General features: G+C 41.8%; 5 protein-coding genes across 10 annotated transcripts; 1 reads left to right on the top strand and 4 right to left on the bottom strand.

The window, feature by feature from the left end:
- Window positions 1-2,623: 2,623 nt before the first annotated feature.
- LOC124205111 (uncharacterized RNA-binding protein C660.15-like) lies at window positions 2,624-7,081 on the bottom strand. 6 transcript variants are annotated; one of them, XM_046602451.1, is made up of 8 exons: window positions 6,216-7,081; window positions 5,972-6,141; window positions 5,759-5,902; window positions 5,482-5,686; window positions 5,051-5,404; window positions 4,362-4,526; window positions 3,551-4,261; window positions 2,624-3,481 (listed from the first exon to the last, which is right to left on the bottom strand). In XM_046602451.1, the coding sequence occupies exons 1-7, from the start codon at window positions 6,454-6,456 to the stop codon at window positions 3,561-3,563; spliced, it is 1,980 nt and encodes a 659-aa protein (XP_046458407.1). In that variant the 5' UTR covers window positions 6,457-7,081; the 3' UTR covers window positions 2,624-3,481; window positions 3,551-3,560. The 6 variants fall into 6 exon arrangements, with proteins under 6 accessions (XP_046458407.1, XP_046458412.1, XP_046458408.1 ...); XM_046602456.1 differs by having other exon boundaries at window positions 4,401-4,526; XM_046602452.1 differs by having other exon boundaries at window positions 5,051-5,401; window positions 6,216-7,080.
- Window positions 7,082-7,268: 187 nt separating this feature from the next.
- LOC124205110 (5'-3' exoribonuclease 1-like) lies at window positions 7,269-13,592 on the top strand. Its single transcript, XM_046602450.1, has 16 exons — window positions 7,269-7,549; window positions 7,614-7,745; window positions 7,802-7,948; window positions 8,006-8,167; window positions 8,224-8,388; window positions 8,456-8,623; window positions 8,689-8,958; window positions 9,019-9,359; window positions 9,428-9,731; window positions 9,798-9,972; window positions 10,034-10,212; window positions 10,277-10,605; window positions 10,670-11,465; window positions 11,538-12,714; window positions 12,785-12,900; window positions 12,968-13,592. Exons 1-16 carry the CDS (start codon window positions 7,475-7,477, stop codon window positions 13,415-13,417), a joined length of 4,986 nt encoding a protein of 1,661 aa, XP_046458406.1. The 5' UTR covers window positions 7,269-7,474; the 3' UTR covers window positions 13,418-13,592.
- LOC124205367 (YEATS domain-containing protein 4-like) lies at window positions 13,530-14,971 on the bottom strand (the record flags this gene model as incomplete). The annotated part of the gene is made up of 5 exons (XM_046602763.1): window positions 13,530-13,782; window positions 13,849-14,029; window positions 14,098-14,290; window positions 14,347-14,432; window positions 14,756-14,971. Coding segments are annotated over 5 exons (849 nt in total), but the record flags the coding sequence as incomplete, so codon positions are not given.
- A 79-nt stretch (window positions 14,972-15,050) lies between these two features.
- LOC124205112 (putative Dol-P-Glc:Glc(2)Man(9)GlcNAc(2)-PP-Dol alpha-1,2-glucosyltransferase) lies at window positions 15,051-16,866 on the bottom strand. The gene is made up of 5 exons (XM_046602458.1): window positions 16,573-16,866; window positions 16,313-16,501; window positions 16,087-16,252; window positions 15,878-16,023; window positions 15,051-15,815 (listed from the first exon to the last, which is right to left on the bottom strand). Exons 1-5 carry the CDS (start codon window positions 16,747-16,749, stop codon window positions 15,081-15,083), a joined length of 1,413 nt encoding a protein of 470 aa, XP_046458414.1. The 5' UTR covers window positions 16,750-16,866; the 3' UTR covers window positions 15,051-15,080.
- A 256-nt stretch (window positions 16,867-17,122) lies between these two features.
- LOC124205113 (collagen alpha-1(X) chain-like) lies at window positions 17,123-18,240 on the bottom strand. Its single transcript, XM_046602459.1, has 3 exons — window positions 18,027-18,240; window positions 17,671-17,901; window positions 17,123-17,590 (listed from the first exon to the last, which is right to left on the bottom strand). The coding sequence occupies exons 1-3, from the start codon at window positions 18,205-18,207 to the stop codon at window positions 17,319-17,321; spliced, it is 684 nt and encodes a 227-aa protein (XP_046458415.1). The 5' UTR covers window positions 18,208-18,240; the 3' UTR covers window positions 17,123-17,318.
- Window positions 18,241-19,003: the final 763 nt, after the last annotated feature.

The raw sequence follows: 19,003 nt of genomic DNA, 5'->3' as shown, positions 1-19,003 counted from the left end.
TTTCCAGCATCGGTTGCACATATGTGTGATGAGGACAGCACACATGTTTTATGAAAGACAAATTTTGCCCGCCTCGTATTGTTCTCCTGATTTCATTGGATCTGCCTCGTTGATTATTTTTTAAAAAAATCCGATTTCACGCGCTTTCGGGATTTTTTTTTTCTTTCTCTCCCCCCATTGGCCGTGAGAATAACGCGTGTGCCGCAATTTGCATTTCTAATCAAGACGTTTTTCGGTTGTTTTTTTTCATTCTCGGAGGTGCGTCTCAAAGTACAAACCGTTCAAACGCCATTTTTTTTGTTTTCGTATATTCGTGATTGTTGCGTTGACGCTGACCGATTGTTATTTTAATATCGTCAGACACAGCGGAGAGCAGAAATGTGTTCCGTCGGAGGTCGGGTTCTCGGTATCCCGGCGGGATTCGCCACTCGACGTCTTTCAACAATTTCCTACCAATAATAGAAAACCGATTCTGGCGTGAGTCCCGGCCGGCCGGCTTCTTATTCTTATTCTCTCTCTCTGTCTGAGTGAGTCACAATGCTGAAATTATGAACTATCCAAAAACGGTCGATTGTTGCAATGGGCGTATCAAATTTCATTTCAAGTTATGATATTTTAACCATTCGGTCTTGTTAACTGCAATCATAATTTAATCAGGATTCAAATATTCCGTCTATAACAATGATCACCGTCTTTAGTTTAGAATTTTTATCTGATTGAAAATTTGATTGAAACCATTTCACTTGAATCGGAATAAAAATTAATTGACCTTGTTTTATATGGTAGAAATCTGAATTGGCAAAAGAAAATTAGAATAAATGATTCAACTCACCCTGCTATCTAACCACATTAAAAAACAAAACAAACATTGAGATTGATGAGAGCCCATTAGCTAAGCAAAATTATTCATTTCGGTTGAATGTGATAGAGTTGCATGTCCAGAAATGCTTCATCACGGATGCTGATGGAATTAATCTTCTCACATTTATTAAACCACACAACCGCCGACTAGATCATATTGACGATATGAATCAGGTCGATGAATAAAAAATCCCTTCCAAACTAACATTCCAAGTTCACCAATTCAAAACTTGGCAATCTTACGTAATTCGTTCTTGTTGAAAAAAAAAAAAGGAAAATTTTTGAGGCCAAGTAGTTGATAGCGGTTTGACCGCCGGTGTACGGAGCGAGGATATCGACCTCTAAATTGGTCCCAGTCGGGGGGCCATCCGCCAAGGTGTTCCCATCCGCCTTTTCTATATTTTGTGTTATTTCAAGGCGAAATGCCGGAATAACGCTTGACCTTTTTATCAAGTTCGAAGCAATCAATCATTTCTTGTCCGAATACATCAAATCGACCAAGACTTGAGAAACCAAAAAAACAAAATGAAAGGGGAATCGATCATAAGACAATTCTTGACGTGTGACGAAATGGTGTGTATTGCAATATAGATATATAGTGACACGAAAGAGAAGATTTTTGGGGGGAGGAGGGGGGGACTCTTTTTTGTTTTTTTTTTGTTGATTTTATTTTCATTATTTTCTGGTGGTGGGTATAAATGGTGCGCCACAGATGTTTGTCGCTACCATCATTTTCTGCGGTATTATAACGTCTCTGGCTCCCTTCTTCATTTGACATTTAAAAAAAAGACAAATTTATGGTGTGGTTCCCGGGGAGGATCGTTTAACACACAATCAACAAAGACACACACACACTGCGATGTCGCCCATCAAAGAGAGAAAGAGAAGAGAACTATATATAACCAAACAGAAAAAAAGATGGGCAGTCAAAAGAAAAAAGAGCCAAACATGCCACACACACACAAAAACCGAAAATGGGGGAGTATAAACACACACACACACAAACACACGCGAGGAAATTTTAAAACGAAAAAAAAAAAAAGAGAATTTAATTACAATCCTGGGCGATGACGACGACTTGATTATTTTTCCTCTTCGAACCCAATCACACGGCGAACTGTCAATTTTGGTTTCACTTGACGCCATTCCGTTTCTCCTCCCAACTCTTTTTATTTTAAATAAATGCTCTTTTCAATGTTTGAATCGTTTCGTTATTGGCGCAGAATAAATAAAAATCTCTCTCTCTCTCTCTCTCTTTCATGTTTTATGCAATCGCACCTGCAAAGCACATCGACTCTGACGTCACACCCCGTTTAACGTTTTTTTAGTTTTGTTTGTTGTAGCCTAGATAATTTGTTTTGCTTTTTTTCTTTTGTTTTGTTGGTTTTTATACACACAAGTACACACACACAAACACACACACACACACACACGAGTCACATACAAAATTAGTTAATGTCAATGTCTCTCTCTCTCTCCCTTCATTCTACCGAATTTTTCGCGGTGGCGGGGGCTAAATTTTCAAATTTTTGTTTCCAAATTCTAACAAGCACGCGCACACAGAAACCAAAAGAAAAAAACTGAAAAAAAAACAAACTTTCCCGTGAAAATGTCAAAGCCAATCAAAGAAAAATGGGGACCCCAATTTTATAAAGTGTGTGTGTTAGAGAGAGAGAGAGATAGATGATGATCCTTAAACTACCAGCGAGTTCAGAATGTCCTTTAAGAGGGAGGGTTGGGTGATTAATTCATTTCACGACTATTAAAAACCACCCGGACACGAGAGAATTTAGAAGCTTCCCTCCCCCGCCGAAAAAAAAGGGAAATTTAGAAAGAAGGAACACCGGAACCGGAAGAATGCTGAAAAAAAAAAAAAATTCTACATTCACTCACGAAATTTCTATCTTGATTTAAGGATTGGTTTAAAAAAAAAAGGGAAAGAAACAATTAAAAATCAAGCCCAAGCAAACGCGTTTTTTTTTGTTGCAAGGAAGAAGAAACGATCTAAATCAAAAGATTAACACACTCACACATACACACGCAACTAATAATATCTCCCCACCCCCCTCTATCGAAATTTGAATTTTTTCCAGTCCTTCAACAGGATCCAATACAAAAAAAAAAGTCCAACGTGAAGTAACAGACCCTATAGAAATTGGCGGAAGCAAAAAGGAAAAAAATGGGGGAGGGAGGGGGAAATTCTAAACCAAACACCAACCGCAACTTATTTAAAAAACAAATTCTTCTTTTCTTTTGCCACGAGAAAAAAATTGGGGGGAGAAAGAAATGTTTTTAGACGCACACAGGATACGTAACCACACAATCAATCAAAATCAATCAAACCTTTCCTTATTTGTTTCTCTTTTTCTCTCTCTCGATTGAATTCACTTTCAGTCAGTCAAAGAAAAGTTTTCGCTTTCTCTTTCAGTCCACATCAGACTCTCTCGCTAATTCGGGCGGCCAACCGACACGTACAAAAACTCGCTCTCGCACATTCAGATTTCATGATCACATTTTTGGCGCGTAAATCAGAGCCTTTTGAAATGTCCCTCCGTCATATTCGCACTGTTTTTTTGTTTTCTTCTTCATTTGGTTTCATTTTGAAATGATCGTCTTCTTCCTGAATTGGGAAAGTAAATAATAAATAATTTGATTCGGTAGAAATTAAAAGTTGATTCATTTAACTTACTGCCTCTCGATTAATCGTATTTCATGTTGTAGGGAGGTCCTTTGGGACCCGGACCTTCTTGCTGTTGCCTCTGGCCCCAAGGAGCTTGTTGTTGTTGTTGCTGTTGTTGCTGCGACTGTGGGGTGCCGGTCTGTTGGGGCTGTTGCTGTTGTTGCTGGACGCCACTGGGTGTAGCTACAGTCACTGGACCGGGACTTTCACCCCATCCGAGCAATCCCGAAGCTCCTCCGCCGGGACCGTTGTTAGGAGCCGGTAAGGGCATGCCGACCGAGACCATGGCTTGATGTTGCTGGTGTTGTTGATGCTGTTGAGTTGTCGGATAACTACCCGGTCCCCCGGATCCATCCTGCGGTTGTTGTTGCTGTTGTTGTTGAGGGGGAGGAGCCTGTGGTCCCTGCAAGCTGTTGAACAAGCCGCTCCAATTGGCGGCCGTGTTCAGAGCGGCCGAGTTCATGGCGGCCGAGCTGAGAGCGGCGACTAGAGCCGATCCGCCCGGAAGAGCTCCCAAATTAAGGGTCCCCATTCCCAGCTGGGCGGCGCCCGGCGGGGCTGGACTACCTGCCGTGGCTCCAGTCAGTCCCAGAGACGAGCCGAGAGCGGCCAAATTGGGCAGTTCGGTATGCGGTCGATTGTTGTGTTGATGAGGCGGCGGCTGGCCGCTCCAAGCTCCTCCGACGGATGACGGCTGATAGGGAGACGGTCCACCTCCACCTGGAAGTAGGGGGAAAAAAACGACATCGGTGAATTGGTAAAAGTGTCCGTCATTTTTTAAAATGAATATAATTTAATAGAACAAGAGAATGTAAACTACTCGAATGCCACCAGTCCGAGTTAGTACCGGGTGCAGCACCTTGGTGAAACGGATTGGGTCCTTGGTGGTGGTACGGGTTGACCGTCGCAGCGGCCGACGCCCCACCCGGACCTACAGTTGCACCCCATGGACCCCCTTTAGACGTCATTCCGTCTCCTCCTATGCCTGTGAAGCAAAAAAAAAACAAACGAGAAAAAAAACGAACAAATTTACACTAAAGTTCTAAATCGAATCATTTCAAATTATTTTGGCTTGAAGGAGAAAATAATAATAAAAAAATAGAAAGATAGAAGGCGATTTACAATGCCCAAAAAACAATTTTATTTTTCGACTTCACGAAGAAAAGGGGAAGAAATAATAAATTCTACGAAAAAAAAAATCAAATAATAGTGGGGGAAGAAGAAACAACTTTCTGGATAATCTCTATCGATGTCAGACTTTTATCAGAACGAAAACTCAAATCTTATCTCTTTCACACACACAATCACACACCCACTCACTCTCCGATCCCACACCACACCCACACTCGAAAGAAGAAAAAAAGATGATGATGGGAAATTATTATTTAAAAGAAAAAGTAGGAAGAATGAACCCCCCTTTTTTGTTTCATTTGTTTGCCCCCCTTGTTCTTTTATTGATTTATTTGTTTTTTTTTTTTTTGTTTTTTTTTTACGATGAATATCCCTGACCTGGGCCACGGAGCACTCCGGTGTAGGGAATAGCTGGCGGTCCTCTGGACGGACCCGGCGGTCCCATTCCGTGACTGTGTGGCGGAGTGTGATGCTGTTGGTGCTGGTGGCCGTACTGCTGCTGCTGTTGCTGCTGCTGCTGGGCGTGGTGATGGTGATGATGGTGGTGCTGTTGCTGCTGCTGCTGAGCGTGATGGTGATGCTGTTGCTGATGGTGGTGCTGCTGATGATGATGCTGCTGTTGCTGATGGTGGGCATGGTGTTGATGGTGGGCAGGAGGCTGCTGATAGGTCGTGTAGCGCGAAGAAATGTCCGTCTTGGGTGCGGCGTTGCTTACGTGCACCGACGTACCTGCTCGGGAGCGAAGTCGAGAAAGACATTCAAGCACGGTCGTCTCGGACTCGAGTCGACATCCAAAGCACATCTACTACCTTTGATGATATGATCCTCTCCGCAGAGCGACTGGGCCACTTCGGGATCCAGGAAGGTGACAAACGAAAACGCCCGGAATGGCTTGGGAATAAACACGTCCGTCACTTCGCCAAATTTGCAGAAATAGTCGCGCAGGTCGTCCGCCGTGATGTCCTCCGTGCACCGGCCGACGAATACTTTGCACGGGACCTGCGGGGTGCCACCCTGTTTTAATGAAGGGACAAAGTCAGTCAGATTTCGTCCGGAATTGAATTAAAGGCGAGAATGAGATCTCACCGCTTTCGAGTTGGGAATTTTCACGTCACACCATCGGCCGTCGATAAGGTGCCGCTGAGAAAGGACGCGGACTTGAGAATCGTAATTGGCGAATCGTATGAAGCCGAAACCTTTGCTCTGGCCAGTTTTTGCATCCTTCTTGACCTGTCAACATGTAAACATTGGGTAAGAGAGTGAACTCTTTTTGTTTACAGGAGTGGTCTTGAATCGTACCTGTGCCATCAAAAGTTCACCAAAGTTTTCAAAATACACCCTCAAGTCCTGCTCGGATGTTTTCCATGGCAATCCAAGCACAATGAGGTCAGAGCACTTGAGCCTCATTTCCATCCGTTTGGTTTTGGCTGTGGAGTTTTCTGGATGGTCATCTGACTTTCGTTTGTTTTCTGTTTTGAAATGCACACAAGAAACCGTCTTAGTCTAGTTGAAAAACCAAACAAAGTTTGACATGCATCATTACCTTTGGGGAAAACACATATGTAGACGTGGTTCCCCCAGCCATCCTCTGGCGGCTGGAACCTTCCTTCTAGAAGTCTGACACCTCTCATTGAGCGAGATTCTGGGGCTCTGTACTTGAGGCCCGAAACACCTGGAAATTGGGCAGCCAAGGTGCTGAGCAATAGCGCACTGTCATCCTCAGTGGGTAATTCTATGGGCTCCTCAGTCTCATCCTCAGCAACTTGAATGTAGCTGCAGCTCATTTTCGGGCGACTAAATAAACTGACGAGATACTCACGACTTTTACAACAACCAATCGTACGGGCATATGATCATCGCAAACGGGGAATGAATGCTATCGTTTCCATCGACGCCGACTCTAGCTGTACACAACTGGGACCAGGAAGGAGGGGGGGGGGGAGAGAAGAAGCCGATTTTTTTTTTACACTCGGAAAGAAACACACACACAACACTCTCAATTCCACACTTTGCACACCCTCTAATTACAAAACCTGACTCTAGAGTTCATCACATTCAACCATTTACAGCCAGATTCTCTCTCAGGCATCAAACTTTTGCACGGCCAACCCAACACATCCATCCATTCCATACGAAAGTTAAGGTAAAGCAGTCGACGCCATTCTGGATTTTTTTCCCTTCCCCAACCCCCTAGGACCCGGAACAAAAACGTCACAGCCAAAACTCATTGTCACTATGTTATTATTTTGACATTTGAAGACATTGTCGCTGCTGGAAGGCTGAGCTTAGCATAAATATTCCGATTATTTCAAACTCACTGCCAATTCCTATCGGATCATCCCATTTTTAATATCAAAATAGAAGAAACGATTGTAAATAAAGTCGAGGGTCATTCTCATTTGCTGATGCAGCGCAATAGATTTTAGAAAATGACATTTTACATTCTTGATGCGTTTTCAATTTCACTGCAAAATTCGGAATATCTTCTAATCAAAGAACTTTTTTTTTATTATTTTATCTAACGGTAAAATAAAAAAGAAGAGCTTAAAAAATAAACAAATAAATAACCGGTCGGAATCCTATGAGAAAATGTTGCAATGTCGCTTTTGGCTGGTTTTGCATTGTCTCGGTGTTTGTATGGTTGTATGCTAAATAAAAGCTCATATCGTAGGCTCGTAGCTCATCACTTATAGCCGCCGTAAAACTCACTACGAGAACTTGTCCGAGATATATAAAGTTATAAAGATTGCATTGTGTTGATTGACATATTAATTTCTCAGTCGTTTCTTACAAATTTGCAATATGGGTGTCCCCAAGTTTTACCGGTGGATCAGCGAACGCTATCCTTGCCTAAGTGAAACAGTAAAAGAATATCAGGTATGCTTAAGATTTAAATTAGCAATATAAATGTGTTGTATTTCATAAATTTCTGAATGATTAGATACCTGAATTTGACAATTTATACCTGGACATGAATGGAATTATTCACAACTGCTCCCACCCCAACGACGAAGATGTTCACTTCAGAATCTCTGAAGAAAAAATTGTTTCTGACATATTTCACTATTTGGAGGTAAGTTACTGACAGTAGTTTTGTGTGACAACCTGTTAAACTTTATTTTCATGCAGGTCCTGTTTCGCCTCATTAGACCCCAAAAGGTCTTCTTCATGGCAATTGATGGAGTTGCCCCTCGTGCCAAAATGAACCAGCAGCGTGGTAGAAGGTTCCGCTCAGCTAAGGAAGCTGAGGATAAAGAAAAAGAAGCTCTGAGAAAGGTATATAAATTGATCAATCATCTATGAACAATGTTTTAACAAGTTGATCTAATTTAGGGTGAGGTTTTGCCAGAAGAGAAAAGATTTGACTCCAATTGCATCACTCCTGGAACTGAATTCATGGACAATCTGCAAAAACAGTTGCAATTTTTTGTCACCAATAAAGTATCTACTGATCCTCTGTGGCAAAATACGCAAGTCATTTTGTCTGGACATCAGGTAATTTAGTCAACCATTTACACAACATGAAATCTTGCTCAACTCACTTTTCACAGGTTCCTGGAGAAGGTGAGCACAAGATTATGGAGTTTATTCGATTTCAAAGAAGTCAACCAGACTACAACGCCGAGACTCGTCACTGTCTTTATGGGTTAGATGCTGATCTCATGATGTTGGGTTTGTGCTCTCACGAACCATATTTCTCCTTGCTCCGTGAAGAAGTACGAAGGTCTGCTTTTTGTTTTAAAACGAGTCGAGAACTAATTTTTTGTTGTTGCACCGAAATAGGTTAGATTTGGTGGAAAGAAAAATGAAAAGAGGATTACGACTCCTGAGGAGACTACATTTCATTTACTGCATTTGTCACTATTCCGTGAATATTTGGATCTTGAATTTGCCTCTGTGAAGCCTAAATTGAAATTTCCCTACGACTTGGAGCATATTATTGATGACTGGGTAAGCTATAGTTTAAACCCATTTAAAAAAATTCACGCATAATTTAAGTGAAATTTTCCTTGTAGGTCTTGATGGGATTTTTGGTTGGAAACGATTTCATTCCTAATCTTCCACATTTCCATATCAACAAAGGCGCATTACCGCTACTCTACTCGGCTTACATGGAAGTTCTACCCACTCTGGATGGGTATATTAACGAGAACGGTCAGCTGAACTTGCCACGGTTCGAAAAGTTTATGGAACGTCTAGCGCTCATAGACTACGAAAATTTTAATGACACCTTCGCTGATGTCAAATGGCTGGAGAGTCGACACGGTCGCAAGAAACTAGTCGAGGTAGCCGCATCTTAGATTAATTTTAGCATCTTCGATTGCATTCCTTTTTTCTATTTTTAGTACGAGTTTGAAAAAAAACCGCCTACTGTACGACCCTCTGATACTGCCAGCTTTTTGCTTGCCAAGGCTGCTGAAGTTGACGATCTCTTGAGAGAAGATAGCGCCGATTCTGATGAGATTGTTGTTGACAAGCTTGTCGACGCCTCAGCTTGTATCACGGAAAGCGGAGAAGAAACGGAACCTGATATTGACGAGGAAACCAATGATGAGGAAGGAGAAAGTTACGTTTCCGACGATGACGAGTACACGTCGGCCGACGAAGACAAGCAATTTCAGCTGGAATTCAAAGCCCACAAGAGGAATTATTACATGGAAAAAATGGAATACAGCGAAGTCGACAGGTAAATTGTATTTCTTTAAATGTCGAATAACAATGTTGACATTAAATTGACAACTAATTTTTTTTTAGTGATGTCCTTCGGGATCAAGCCGAGGGTTACGTTCTTGCCATTCAATGGATCCTTCACTATTATTATAATGGTGTGTGCTCGTGGTCTTGGTACTACCCACATCATTATGCTCCCTACGTTTCTGATGTCCGTAATTTCGCCAACCTCAAGTTGAAATATGATCTCGGCCAGCCTTTCCTGCCCTACGAGCAGCTGTTGGGAGTACTACCTGCAGCCAGCAAAGCCCTGTTACCGGTTGCTCATCACAGTTTGATGTCCTCCATCGACAGTCCGATTATCGATTATTACCCGTCTAATTTTAGTGTAAATATTTTGGCGCAAATGGGTTGAACAGTAATTTTGCATTAATCATTTATTTTTTTATTGCAGACGGACAAGAATGGGAAACAACAAGAGTGGGAGGCTGTAGTGCTGATTCCTTTTATCGACGAGAAGCGACTTATATCGGCCATGAAAGATTGCGAGTCGCGATTATCAGACCAAGAGAAAAATCGCAATCGGCACGGCCCCATGCAAGTCTATGTGTTTTGTGAAGAGGATCTTGGTAAGTTTAAATTATCGTTCTGAGTAGGGATAATCACTAATTGGTAAAATTGTATTTGCAGGAGAGTGTGTTGCACCTGCTTACTTTCCTACTATCCCTCACAATCACTGCCGATGCAAGGAGATAACCAGAGACGCATTCGTCATCTCATCCGATCAACTTGTGAAGGGTCTTCACCCTAACTATAATCCCGATCGATACATTCCCGGGTTCCCCTCGATGAGAAATCTACCGTATACGGTAACATTGATTGACAATCTTTTAATATTCAAGTACATGTTTATAAAAGTGTATATCCATTTAGGCAAGTTTGAAGAAGTCTTCCATCTGTGTGTTCAACATGAACACCCTCAATGAGTCGCAGGTTTTGTCGCTGGTCCAAGAAACGGTGCCTGATATCAACGACATCGGGAATCGCTATTGCGGGCAGACTGTCTTCGTCAGTTGGCCTCACTTGCAGGAAGCTCGGGTTGTGGCTGTTGCCAATACAGAGTGCAAATACAGCTTCGAAATTGAATCGTTTGGTGAAGGTGGTAGCGTCACCTACAAATTGGATGGAGAAATTCGCAAAATGCCAATGTTGCCGCGAGACGTGGACGACTGGCGCTTGCAAGAAAAGGAAATTCGTACGCGGTGAGTCTGACTGGTGTCATTTGCTGGTGTGCAAATTTGCTTAATGCCGCTTTCGCAATTATAGATATGCCAATCGATGGGGTGTTGACATCGGGACTACGCCTATTTTAGTTTACGCCGCACCAATTACCGGGCGAAAATATGTTTACACTCAAAACGGGCGTGTTACTTTGGAGAAGCAATGGAGCCCTATCCCAGTCCCTTACGCCTTCCAGGCCACTGTCAAAGAACTGCAAGTCAAGGAGACGGTTTGCCACCAGTTTTCGACTCTCGCTGAAGTCTTCTCACAGAACTCGGCCTGTTTCATGTTAGGCCATCCTGGCTACGGTCTACAGGGCAAAGTTTTATCAGCTGACAAGAACCTCAAAGGAAAAATCCGCATTGAATTTGACAACATTCACGAACCAGAAGTCGAAGAAGTTAAGAAACGATCCTCACAGGCCCATTACATGCCTGGCTATGCTGGAGCCAAGCGGCTCGGTATCAGCACGCATTTAATTTCACGAATCACTGGGACCATCTATCTTCTTTTAAGTCCGACCGAAGAGGAGAAAAACTCGGACAGGCCTCGCAGACCAAAGAAAGTCAACGTCGGTCTATCCTTAAAGTTCAACAAGTCAAAGGAAGAGATCCCTGGTTGGTCCAAGAAGGTTGACAGCGGCTGGCTTTACTCGGCGAATACAATCAAAGTCCTGGACCGCTACATCAACGAGTTCCCCGACTTCTTTGATTTCTTGTCGCAGCACTCGGGTTCGGATGATTTTACCGATCAGCAAGTGTTTGGTGAAGACGGAGTTGAACGAGCCTCCAAGCTTCACGAGTTTGTCCAGACACTTCCGTGTATAAATGCTGAACGAAGGGTAATTCTTGGTTCACTGACTACTGTTTATTTCGTTTTGTCACAAAATATTTACTTTAATTTATCATTTCAGGCTTGGGGATCGGAAGGAATAGATGCCAACACCTTGTCGTACCTGGCGAAACTGGGCGCTCCTAAATTGATGAAACTGAGACCTTTAGTCATGCAAGTGCGTCCCCATCTGCTATTCAAACCGGATTTGATGTCCGGATCCTCTCCACCAGACCCTAGTGCCAACTATCAGCTCCTAGACCGAGTTGTGAACGTTCGTCAAGGCTACTCGGTTCCTATGGGTCTTCGAGGAACCGTCGTCGGCATAAAAAATGCGTCCAAAGTGATGGATGTGGTCTACGAAATCCTGTTCGACGAAGAATTCGCTGGCGCTTTACCAATCAAAGGAATGCCCGACGTACCCAACAGAATCTACCACCTTCCTGTTTGGGCGATGATCAACTTGACTCATGGCATAAGGCAGCACTCTGAGCGAGAAAAACAAGGGAAGCCTACGGCAGTGGTCCGGCCGTCCGGCAGCGCTCTGAATAAGCCAACCGAGCCGGCTAGCAGGAATCCGCCGAAGCAGAATCATAGCTCATATAAAGCATCGCTAGAACATCAGCCAGCGCAAGCCAAGCAAGTGACCCAGCCCAAATTGCTGACGAGAAAGAAAGCAGAAAATGCTCCTGTTGCAGCCGCTCCTGAAAATAAGCCTGTTTCTTCAGTCAATCGCATTCCGGCCAAATCGGCTCCCAGTCCTTCGAGTCTTCCTTCTCCTTTCATGGATATTTGGAACTCTTTGGTTCAACAGCATGAGCAGCAACAACAACAAGGAGCAACCAGTTTAATCACAACTACACATGTTACCGCTCAAGAACCGTCTAAAAACAAACAGCCGACGCCCCAGGTCAAAACTTCCAGAGAACCTCCAGTTCCAGTGGCTCCGAAACTACCATCCCTTCAGGAAGCTGCTCGCAATCTTCCAAAAATTACCAAACTTCCCAAGGGAGCATCTGCAGTGCCTCCGGGACCATTGCCACGTGCGGCACCTCCGCCACCTGAAGTTCTCATGCAGGCCATCCCACCTCCACCACTTCCTGCTGGAGTCTCTGTTCCCTTGGGGCCTTCGCTGTCTGTGCAACAACTATTTGACATGGCAAGCCAAGCTGTGATTGCTAATCCAATCATACCTAGACAACCACCTCCTGCTGTATTTAGTTTCTGCCTTCAGTTGATGGATGTCATGCAACAGAAAGGTATTTGGTACCACCCTATCCTAAGATGTGTGATTTTACTAGTACTAATTAATCGTCGACTTGTAAATAGGATGTGGGCTTCCCGTTTACAACTACTTGTTACTTCAAGATGGTAGTGTGATGGCAGAGGTCTCTGTCCTCCCGCTGGGAGTCGTTGGGAGATGTGCTGCAAAATCAAAGAACGAGGTGAGATTTATTTGACAATTCGTCAATCGATTGACAGGTTGACTGCAACATTTTGTTTTCTAATCAGGCCGCAGAACAAGCAGCTGCCATGGCATTGCACAACCCCATGATTATGCAGCCCATGGTTGCTCCTCCCCCTACAATTCCTCATCCTGGCAATATGATGTTTGTCCCTCAGTCTCCCAATATGCAATTTCAACCGATACGAGGTCCCGTATCCAACAGTTTTGTGCCAATGCAAGTTACTCGCCAGTCCGTTCACCACCAACCTAGGACTCAGCAAGTTGCTCACCCACTTCCTTCTACACCTTCCAACTTGGCACCGAAAAAAGAAAAGAACGAAGTGCAAAAGGCTCCTGAGAAGAGAGTAGAGAAAGTCGCTCCTGTCAAAGCGGATCAACAGTCTGTTCCGGCTGTGTCAGCTGAAATTACAAGTCAACCTCAAATTCAAGAAAGACCTCTTTCTACGTCAAAACCACCCGGATCGCGATTGGCTATTCGATTCAATGGGCCGTAAAAATAAGATTGGTGATTCTTAAAAGACCGTCACACTTTAAGATTTGTTTGAAACATTTTAAAAATTTGAACGCGCACGGATCTTATTCTAGTACAAGAAATTGTTTTGGTTATTTGTGGTTTTTCTTTCACTTTGATTCAATATAATGGAAATAATACAATGGCGACAAATTTTATTTCATTTTGAGAAACACTATGTTGGAGTGGAAGCAGGATTGCCGAGCTGAAGATTTTGAACTTCGTCGCGAAATTTTTGAATAGTTTCCTTTGCTAGTTGAAGGCGGTCTTTTAATTCTGAGAGTTCATTTTTCACCTTTGCTTTTGCTTTGACGATGCTGTCCAGTGTGGAAACCTTCTTCTCTTCGACTAACATAAGAAAACATAACTGACTTTTTAAAAATTTCTAAGAAATACATTTAAATTGTGCCTTACAATCTGCGTCGTGCTTGACTGGAGAAGTAGAAAGCTGGGGAATATTTGTCAATAACTGGTGCATCATTACAGTTGGTTCTTGAAATACAATTTCTTCGTAAAATTCAGATACAACCGGTTTTTTGCCCACCACAATTTCAGGTGAATTTTGGAAGAGCTTGAGTATGTGGTAGAAAGTAACCTGAAAGTAAAATTTAAGAGACATTAAACTACCATTTCTTTTCATGAAGAACTAATAAATGGACTCACAGGTCTTTCATTGGGATCTTGAAAGTAGATTTTGATGACTATTTCAAACTCACCCCAACCGGTTTCTGTAACTTCATACGGGGGTTTGGTAAGTACTCTGTTTTGGTTAGCATAACTGTCATGTAGCTTGAAATTGATTTTTTTCACATAAGTTGACATGTCTTCATTTTCAAATGGACGAACATAAACAGTCCTAACAACAACACATTCAATCAATTAATAAATTACAAAAGTAAACAATATTATTACCACTGGTGTGTATGGCCATCTTCTTCTCTCTTCTTGCCAAAGTATTTTGCAACATTACCATACACTACTGGTTTCAATATGACACCCTTTAAAAAAAATAAGAAAATGCATCAATTAAAATAAAGCTGTGCATTTTTCACAAAGCATTACAAAAGCAATTTGCAACTAGTAAACATTTTCAGTTCAGTATGCATTAACGCACAAAGAAATTGCATGTTAAAATAATAAATAAGAAAATAAACTGTGCAATACAAATAACTAGTAAACCCTACCAGTTACCCAGCAAACTTTAACTTTCTAAGCTAATGTTACACAGTATGTAACAATATTTGTAAACATTTTTACTACCGGTTTCACAATACCCATTTGTTTTCTTTAATCATAGACTAAAAGTTTAAGATATGCTTACCTTGGTCCTTCCACCCGAATCAGGTCCATACTCGAAATTAGACATTTGTGTTAGTTTTTCCTTAAAAAGAACAAAGAATTTATGCAAAATGTTTAGGAGGATTTGATTGTGTGATTCGAAGAGATTCTGACATTTGTTTAATAAACAACTAATGCAATGTTGCCAGTTCAACAGAATAAAAACTACCTCGTAGAAAAGTAAGGAAATAAGTCCAATTGACCAATTCTTACTCTCATTTTAAATCTAAACGTTTCTGAATAATATATAAAATATGAATTGCAAACTTATTTCCGACTTAATTCATACCCGTTGTATTTAGAGGCCTTTACCACATAAAGCGTTGGGTTAATGGTGAATCCGCCCAATAAAATGGACGAGTGATGAACAGATAAATAGTGGCTGCGTTAATGGCGATATACATTGAGAATTCGAAAAACAAAGCCATCCAAGAACGAGGCCGAATATGCAATCTTACAAACAAAAAAGGGATGAAGAAATAGCGGATCTCTAGCAGTCGTTGAGGCGCCAGAGCGACAAAACAACAGACAATAAATGCCAAAGCAAATATGAAACTCTTACTCGTAGACATTGTTCGGTAGGTCGCGAATGCACCGAAGAGATACAATGGAATGATGACATAGCGTCCCCAAGGTTGATACTCGAACACTCTTTTCCAGATGTAGAACGTGTAGTGACGATTATCAGCCAAAAGATAGGGATGCACAAGGGTGTTGTATCGAACAATGAGACCGACCAGTCCTACGGCGACTAAAATCACATACCAATTTTTAAGGCAAGCTTTGGAGAATGGTAACACGAGAGAAATCCAGTGAGGTGCGGCGAATAAGGTGACTAGAGCAAACAGATAGAACAACTGGGGAACGTGAATCGTGGCTTGATGAGCATCACGATCACCAACCACCAGTCCGTTATTGATCACAACAAAAGCGGCAAAGATGAGCCCCACTAGGATGTATGGAAAAAGTTCCAAAATGAGTTGGCCAACAAGTTGGATTTTTTTTTGGGCCGGAGCCAAATTAAAAAACTTTTTCAAAACGACCTGGAATATAAAATTCATTGAGAAATTTGTTTTATTAAAATTCTAATCATATTCTGATTTACTTGAATTTGATGCCAGCTTGAAAGAATGTGGAATTTACGATCTTTGGCTGTCAACAGTAGCTTTTGTAAACTTAAATCGAAGCATCCAACAGCTACTAGGATTACCCAGACGATAGACGTTTGTCTTACCACCACGGCTGCGATTCCTATACGGCAAATGTGAAAATAATTAACAAAGGCAATTCAATTTGCGAATTGGAAATTTGTACCAGCAACAGCCGCTAATGCATTCTTTCCGTACATATGAAGACCATACATGAGAAAAACTAGGAACGACGCAGCTACATCAGTGTAGTACAAAAACGAAAAAAAGAAAAGAGGTGGGAAGAGGGCTACATTTAGTGCTGATGCAATGCCTTTCCATGTACTGTGTTTCTGGATTTTTGAAAGAAAACATTATTTTACTAGAAAATAATGCAACACACTTTAGCTTACCCCAGAATCGTGATGGATTTTTTTGGTTAGCCAAACATATAGCACAAAATTGCTCAAACTGAGGACAACATTGGTAAGTCGTAGGTGATGTGTTTCGCACAAATTTTTACTAAGCCAGCTAGATAATGGTGTAATGACACCAACAGAGATCAGATACAATCCGGGAAGAGTAGTAATCCTATTATCCCACTGCGAAAAAAATGAATTTGTTTTTCAAATATTTTGTTGGTAAATTATAAGAATAGAACATGAAACCCTACATATGAAAAGTTTCCTCTGCAATATTCTTGAGCTTGTGGCACGTGATAGATCTCGTCGAGATAAGGGACAGGTTGAATCTTGTTAATTTGACTGGATACCATCAACAGCGCAGCGAAATACACAGCCGATACACAAACCAGCACAGAAAGAGCTAAACTATTTATCTTGCCATTCATTTTTCTAAATCTATTTTAAAAGAACGACGGCGTTTTAAATGTGTGGCAATATTGACAATTCAGTTCAACAGAAGTTGAGTCAAACAGTAAAAATCAAAACAACTTAGTTTTAGCAGAAGACATTTTTGAAATGTAGCGTTGCCGTGTCTTTGTTATTATTATTCGCGTATCTTCAAAATCAAAATCAAAAAATTTCTAAAATAATAATTTGGTAACTATAAACCGATGAAACCTTCGGAATATAATACATAACATATTATAATATAGCCTTTGTTCTTATAAAATATTCACCAATTATTTCCTTAGACATGACGTCCATAATACATTAACTTACCTCAAAGGGGGAGGAGGGGTAAGAAATTCGCGCAACGACTTTTGTATGGAATTGAACATGTATTAGAAAATGTTGCAATTTTACAAGTAAATCATAAGCAAGTTTTACCGATTCCCTTGATACCCAGTAACATAAATACCTTAACCCACATTCGGATGATGCCTTCATAACCAATACTAGGAGTAAAATTCTTTAGCCGCCAACATATTAAGAAAACACTCTATTTTCTTAACGTCTACACGGCAGGAGGTCCAGGTGGGCCAGCTGGACCAGGTGGGCCTGGTGGACCTGCTGCTCCATCGGCACCTGCAGCTCCGTCAGGACCAGGATTTCCATCGGGACCTGCAGCTCCATCGGGACCAGGATTTCCGTCAGGACCTGCGGCTCCATCGGGACCGGCATTTCCATCAGGACCGGGGTTACCATCGGCACCAGGATTTCCATCAGGACCGGGAGGACCTGGTGGGCCGGGAGGGCCAGCCGGGATTGGGGCAGCACCTGGGGGACCTATGGTTAAATACAATCAAATGAATGTCAATTTTTGCCAAATCATAGAAGCAGCCAAGGAAGAAGTTAATTTGATTTACCAGGTGGTCCTCTCAACTGGTTCACTAGAGAACCAACCAAAGCATTCAAGGCAGTCGCCTTTAGTCCGAAGAAACGAGGATCTGCTCCAGAGCGATACTGAAACTTTGATTCATCCGCATACGGAAATCCCTGGTCGAAAAGTTGTGCTGGGCCAGCTGGTTGCGGCGTCATGTAGTATGCGGGACGGTAGTCGACGAATGGATTGGCTGAATAATAAGGCCGTGCTGCTACTAGGATTCGTAAAGCCGAAAAAACGTAATTAAAATATAAATAAAATGATTCAAGATCTCTACCAACTAGATGCATCTGAAGACATTGTTTAAATACTACAAGAAATATGCAATAACATTTTTACCTTGATGCTGAGGAAGTCTTCGCAGATAGGGTACCCTAGCAGGTGATGCCACCTCCGTATTACCGGTGAGTAGCGCCAATAGATTGGCATAAGCTGTAGGGTCCACCAGGCTGTTGGTGCTGACCGAGCCGGTAGACCAAAAGGCGACAAGACAACTGCAGAAGAGCAAAGAAGTGAACATTTTGCTTGCTGGCTGAGTTCTGGTTTGTCTGTCGACGATGTACCACTTTTTATACTTGTTCTTATCGTCCGTTGGTGAATGCAGTTTTGAAGCGGCTTGTCTACCACACCGGGTACATACATAGCGCTCACATCAGTCGCTGCTGACAGTTTCGTTTGTTTGAGGAATAATAAGCATATACCAAACTCGTTTTTTTTATTATCAACACTGCTGAATTCATTATAACTAGAAAAGCCATTCTTTGCATACGCTGTCATTGAACTCTTCCAAGGTCAATCTCTTCTACCTGCTTATAACAGTTTGATCAAAAGAAACCCACCTAGGATTTAGCTATATAGTGTGGTTGACGGTGACTGATCCATTCCATTTTACATGCAATTTCTACATTTGTGGATGCTCAGCGTCTGAATTCACGGACATCCATTGACACACCATCGAATGAATACATGTCTTTTAAAATCTGGTATTTGGTGTTTAATAGGCTGCTGGAAGGAGTGTGCATATCAGGATTAGTATAACATTATTGAAAGGTTTTGCTGTGTTCTATCAAGGATTAACGGTGGCCTACCTAAGCATACTACATATCACTATTTAATGTTATCACAACTAACAAAGAAATTTGCCGAAAATTGCAATGCGGAATTCTACATCGTCTATCGCCATTATGTTAAACCATTACGAATTGATATTGTCGCCGGATGGTATTACCAGTTTTAGAATCATCTAAAGAATTAAATTTGATGTTTTAAATTTGCTTTTCCTACATAAAGTCTTATTGCACTTCAATGCATATTAT

This window comes from Daphnia pulex, chromosome 10 (genome assembly GCF_021134715.1).
Source record: "Daphnia pulex isolate KAP4 chromosome 10, ASM2113471v1".
In the NCBI taxonomy this organism is placed as follows: domain Eukaryota; kingdom Metazoa; phylum Arthropoda; class Branchiopoda; order Diplostraca; family Daphniidae; genus Daphnia; species Daphnia pulex.
Note: the sequence above shows the minus strand (reverse complement) of the source record. Positions and strands in the feature narration are given on the sequence as shown.

Bases quoted from the DNA above. Each gene is read 5' to 3' on its own strand.
- LOC124205110 (XM_046602450.1), top strand. From the start codon at position 7,475: ATGGGTGTCCCCAAGTTTTACCGGTGGATCAGCGAACGCTATCCTTGC. The intron at 8,168-8,223 runs GTAATTTAGTCA...CACTTTTCACAG, and splicing joins TCATTTTGTCTGGACATCAG to GTTCCTGGAGAAGGTGAGCA. The intron at 9,360-9,427 runs GTAAATTGTATT...ATTTTTTTTTAG, and splicing joins GAATACAGCGAAGTCGACAG to TGATGTCCTTCGGGATCAAG.
- LOC124205111 (XM_046602451.1), bottom strand. From the start codon at position 6,456: ATGAGCTGCAGCTACATTCAAGTTGCTGAGGATGAGACTGAGGAGCCC. The intron at 5,903-5,971 runs GTACGATTCAAG...ACATGTTGACAG, and splicing joins GTGAACTTTTGATGGCACAG to GTCAAGAAGGATGCAAAAAC. The intron at 5,405-5,481 runs GTAGTAGATGTG...TTCGCTCCCGAG, and splicing joins AGAGGATCATATCATCAAAG to CAGGTACGTCGGTGCACGTA.
- LOC124205112 (XM_046602458.1), bottom strand. From the start codon at position 16,749: ATGAATGGCAAGATAAATAGTTTAGCTCTTTCTGTGCTGGTTTGTGTA. The intron at 16,024-16,086 runs GTACAAATTTCC...TTTGCCGTATAG, and splicing joins TGCATTAGCGGCTGTTGCTG to GAATCGCAGCCGTGGTGGTA. The intron at 15,816-15,877 runs GTAAATCAGAAT...TTTATATTCCAG, and splicing joins CAAGCTGGCATCAAATTCAA to GTCGTTTTGAAAAAGTTTTT.
- LOC124205113 (XM_046602459.1), bottom strand. From the start codon at position 18,207: ATGTTCACTTCTTTGCTCTTCTGCAGTTGTCTTGTCGCCTTTTGGTCT. The intron at 17,902-18,026 runs GTAAAAATGTTA...TACGAATCCTAG, and splicing joins AAGACTTCCTCAGCATCAAG to TAGCAGCACGGCCTTATTAT. The intron at 17,591-17,670 runs GTAAATCAAATT...ATTTAACCATAG, and splicing joins CCAGTTGAGAGGACCACCTG to GTCCCCCAGGTGCTGCCCCA.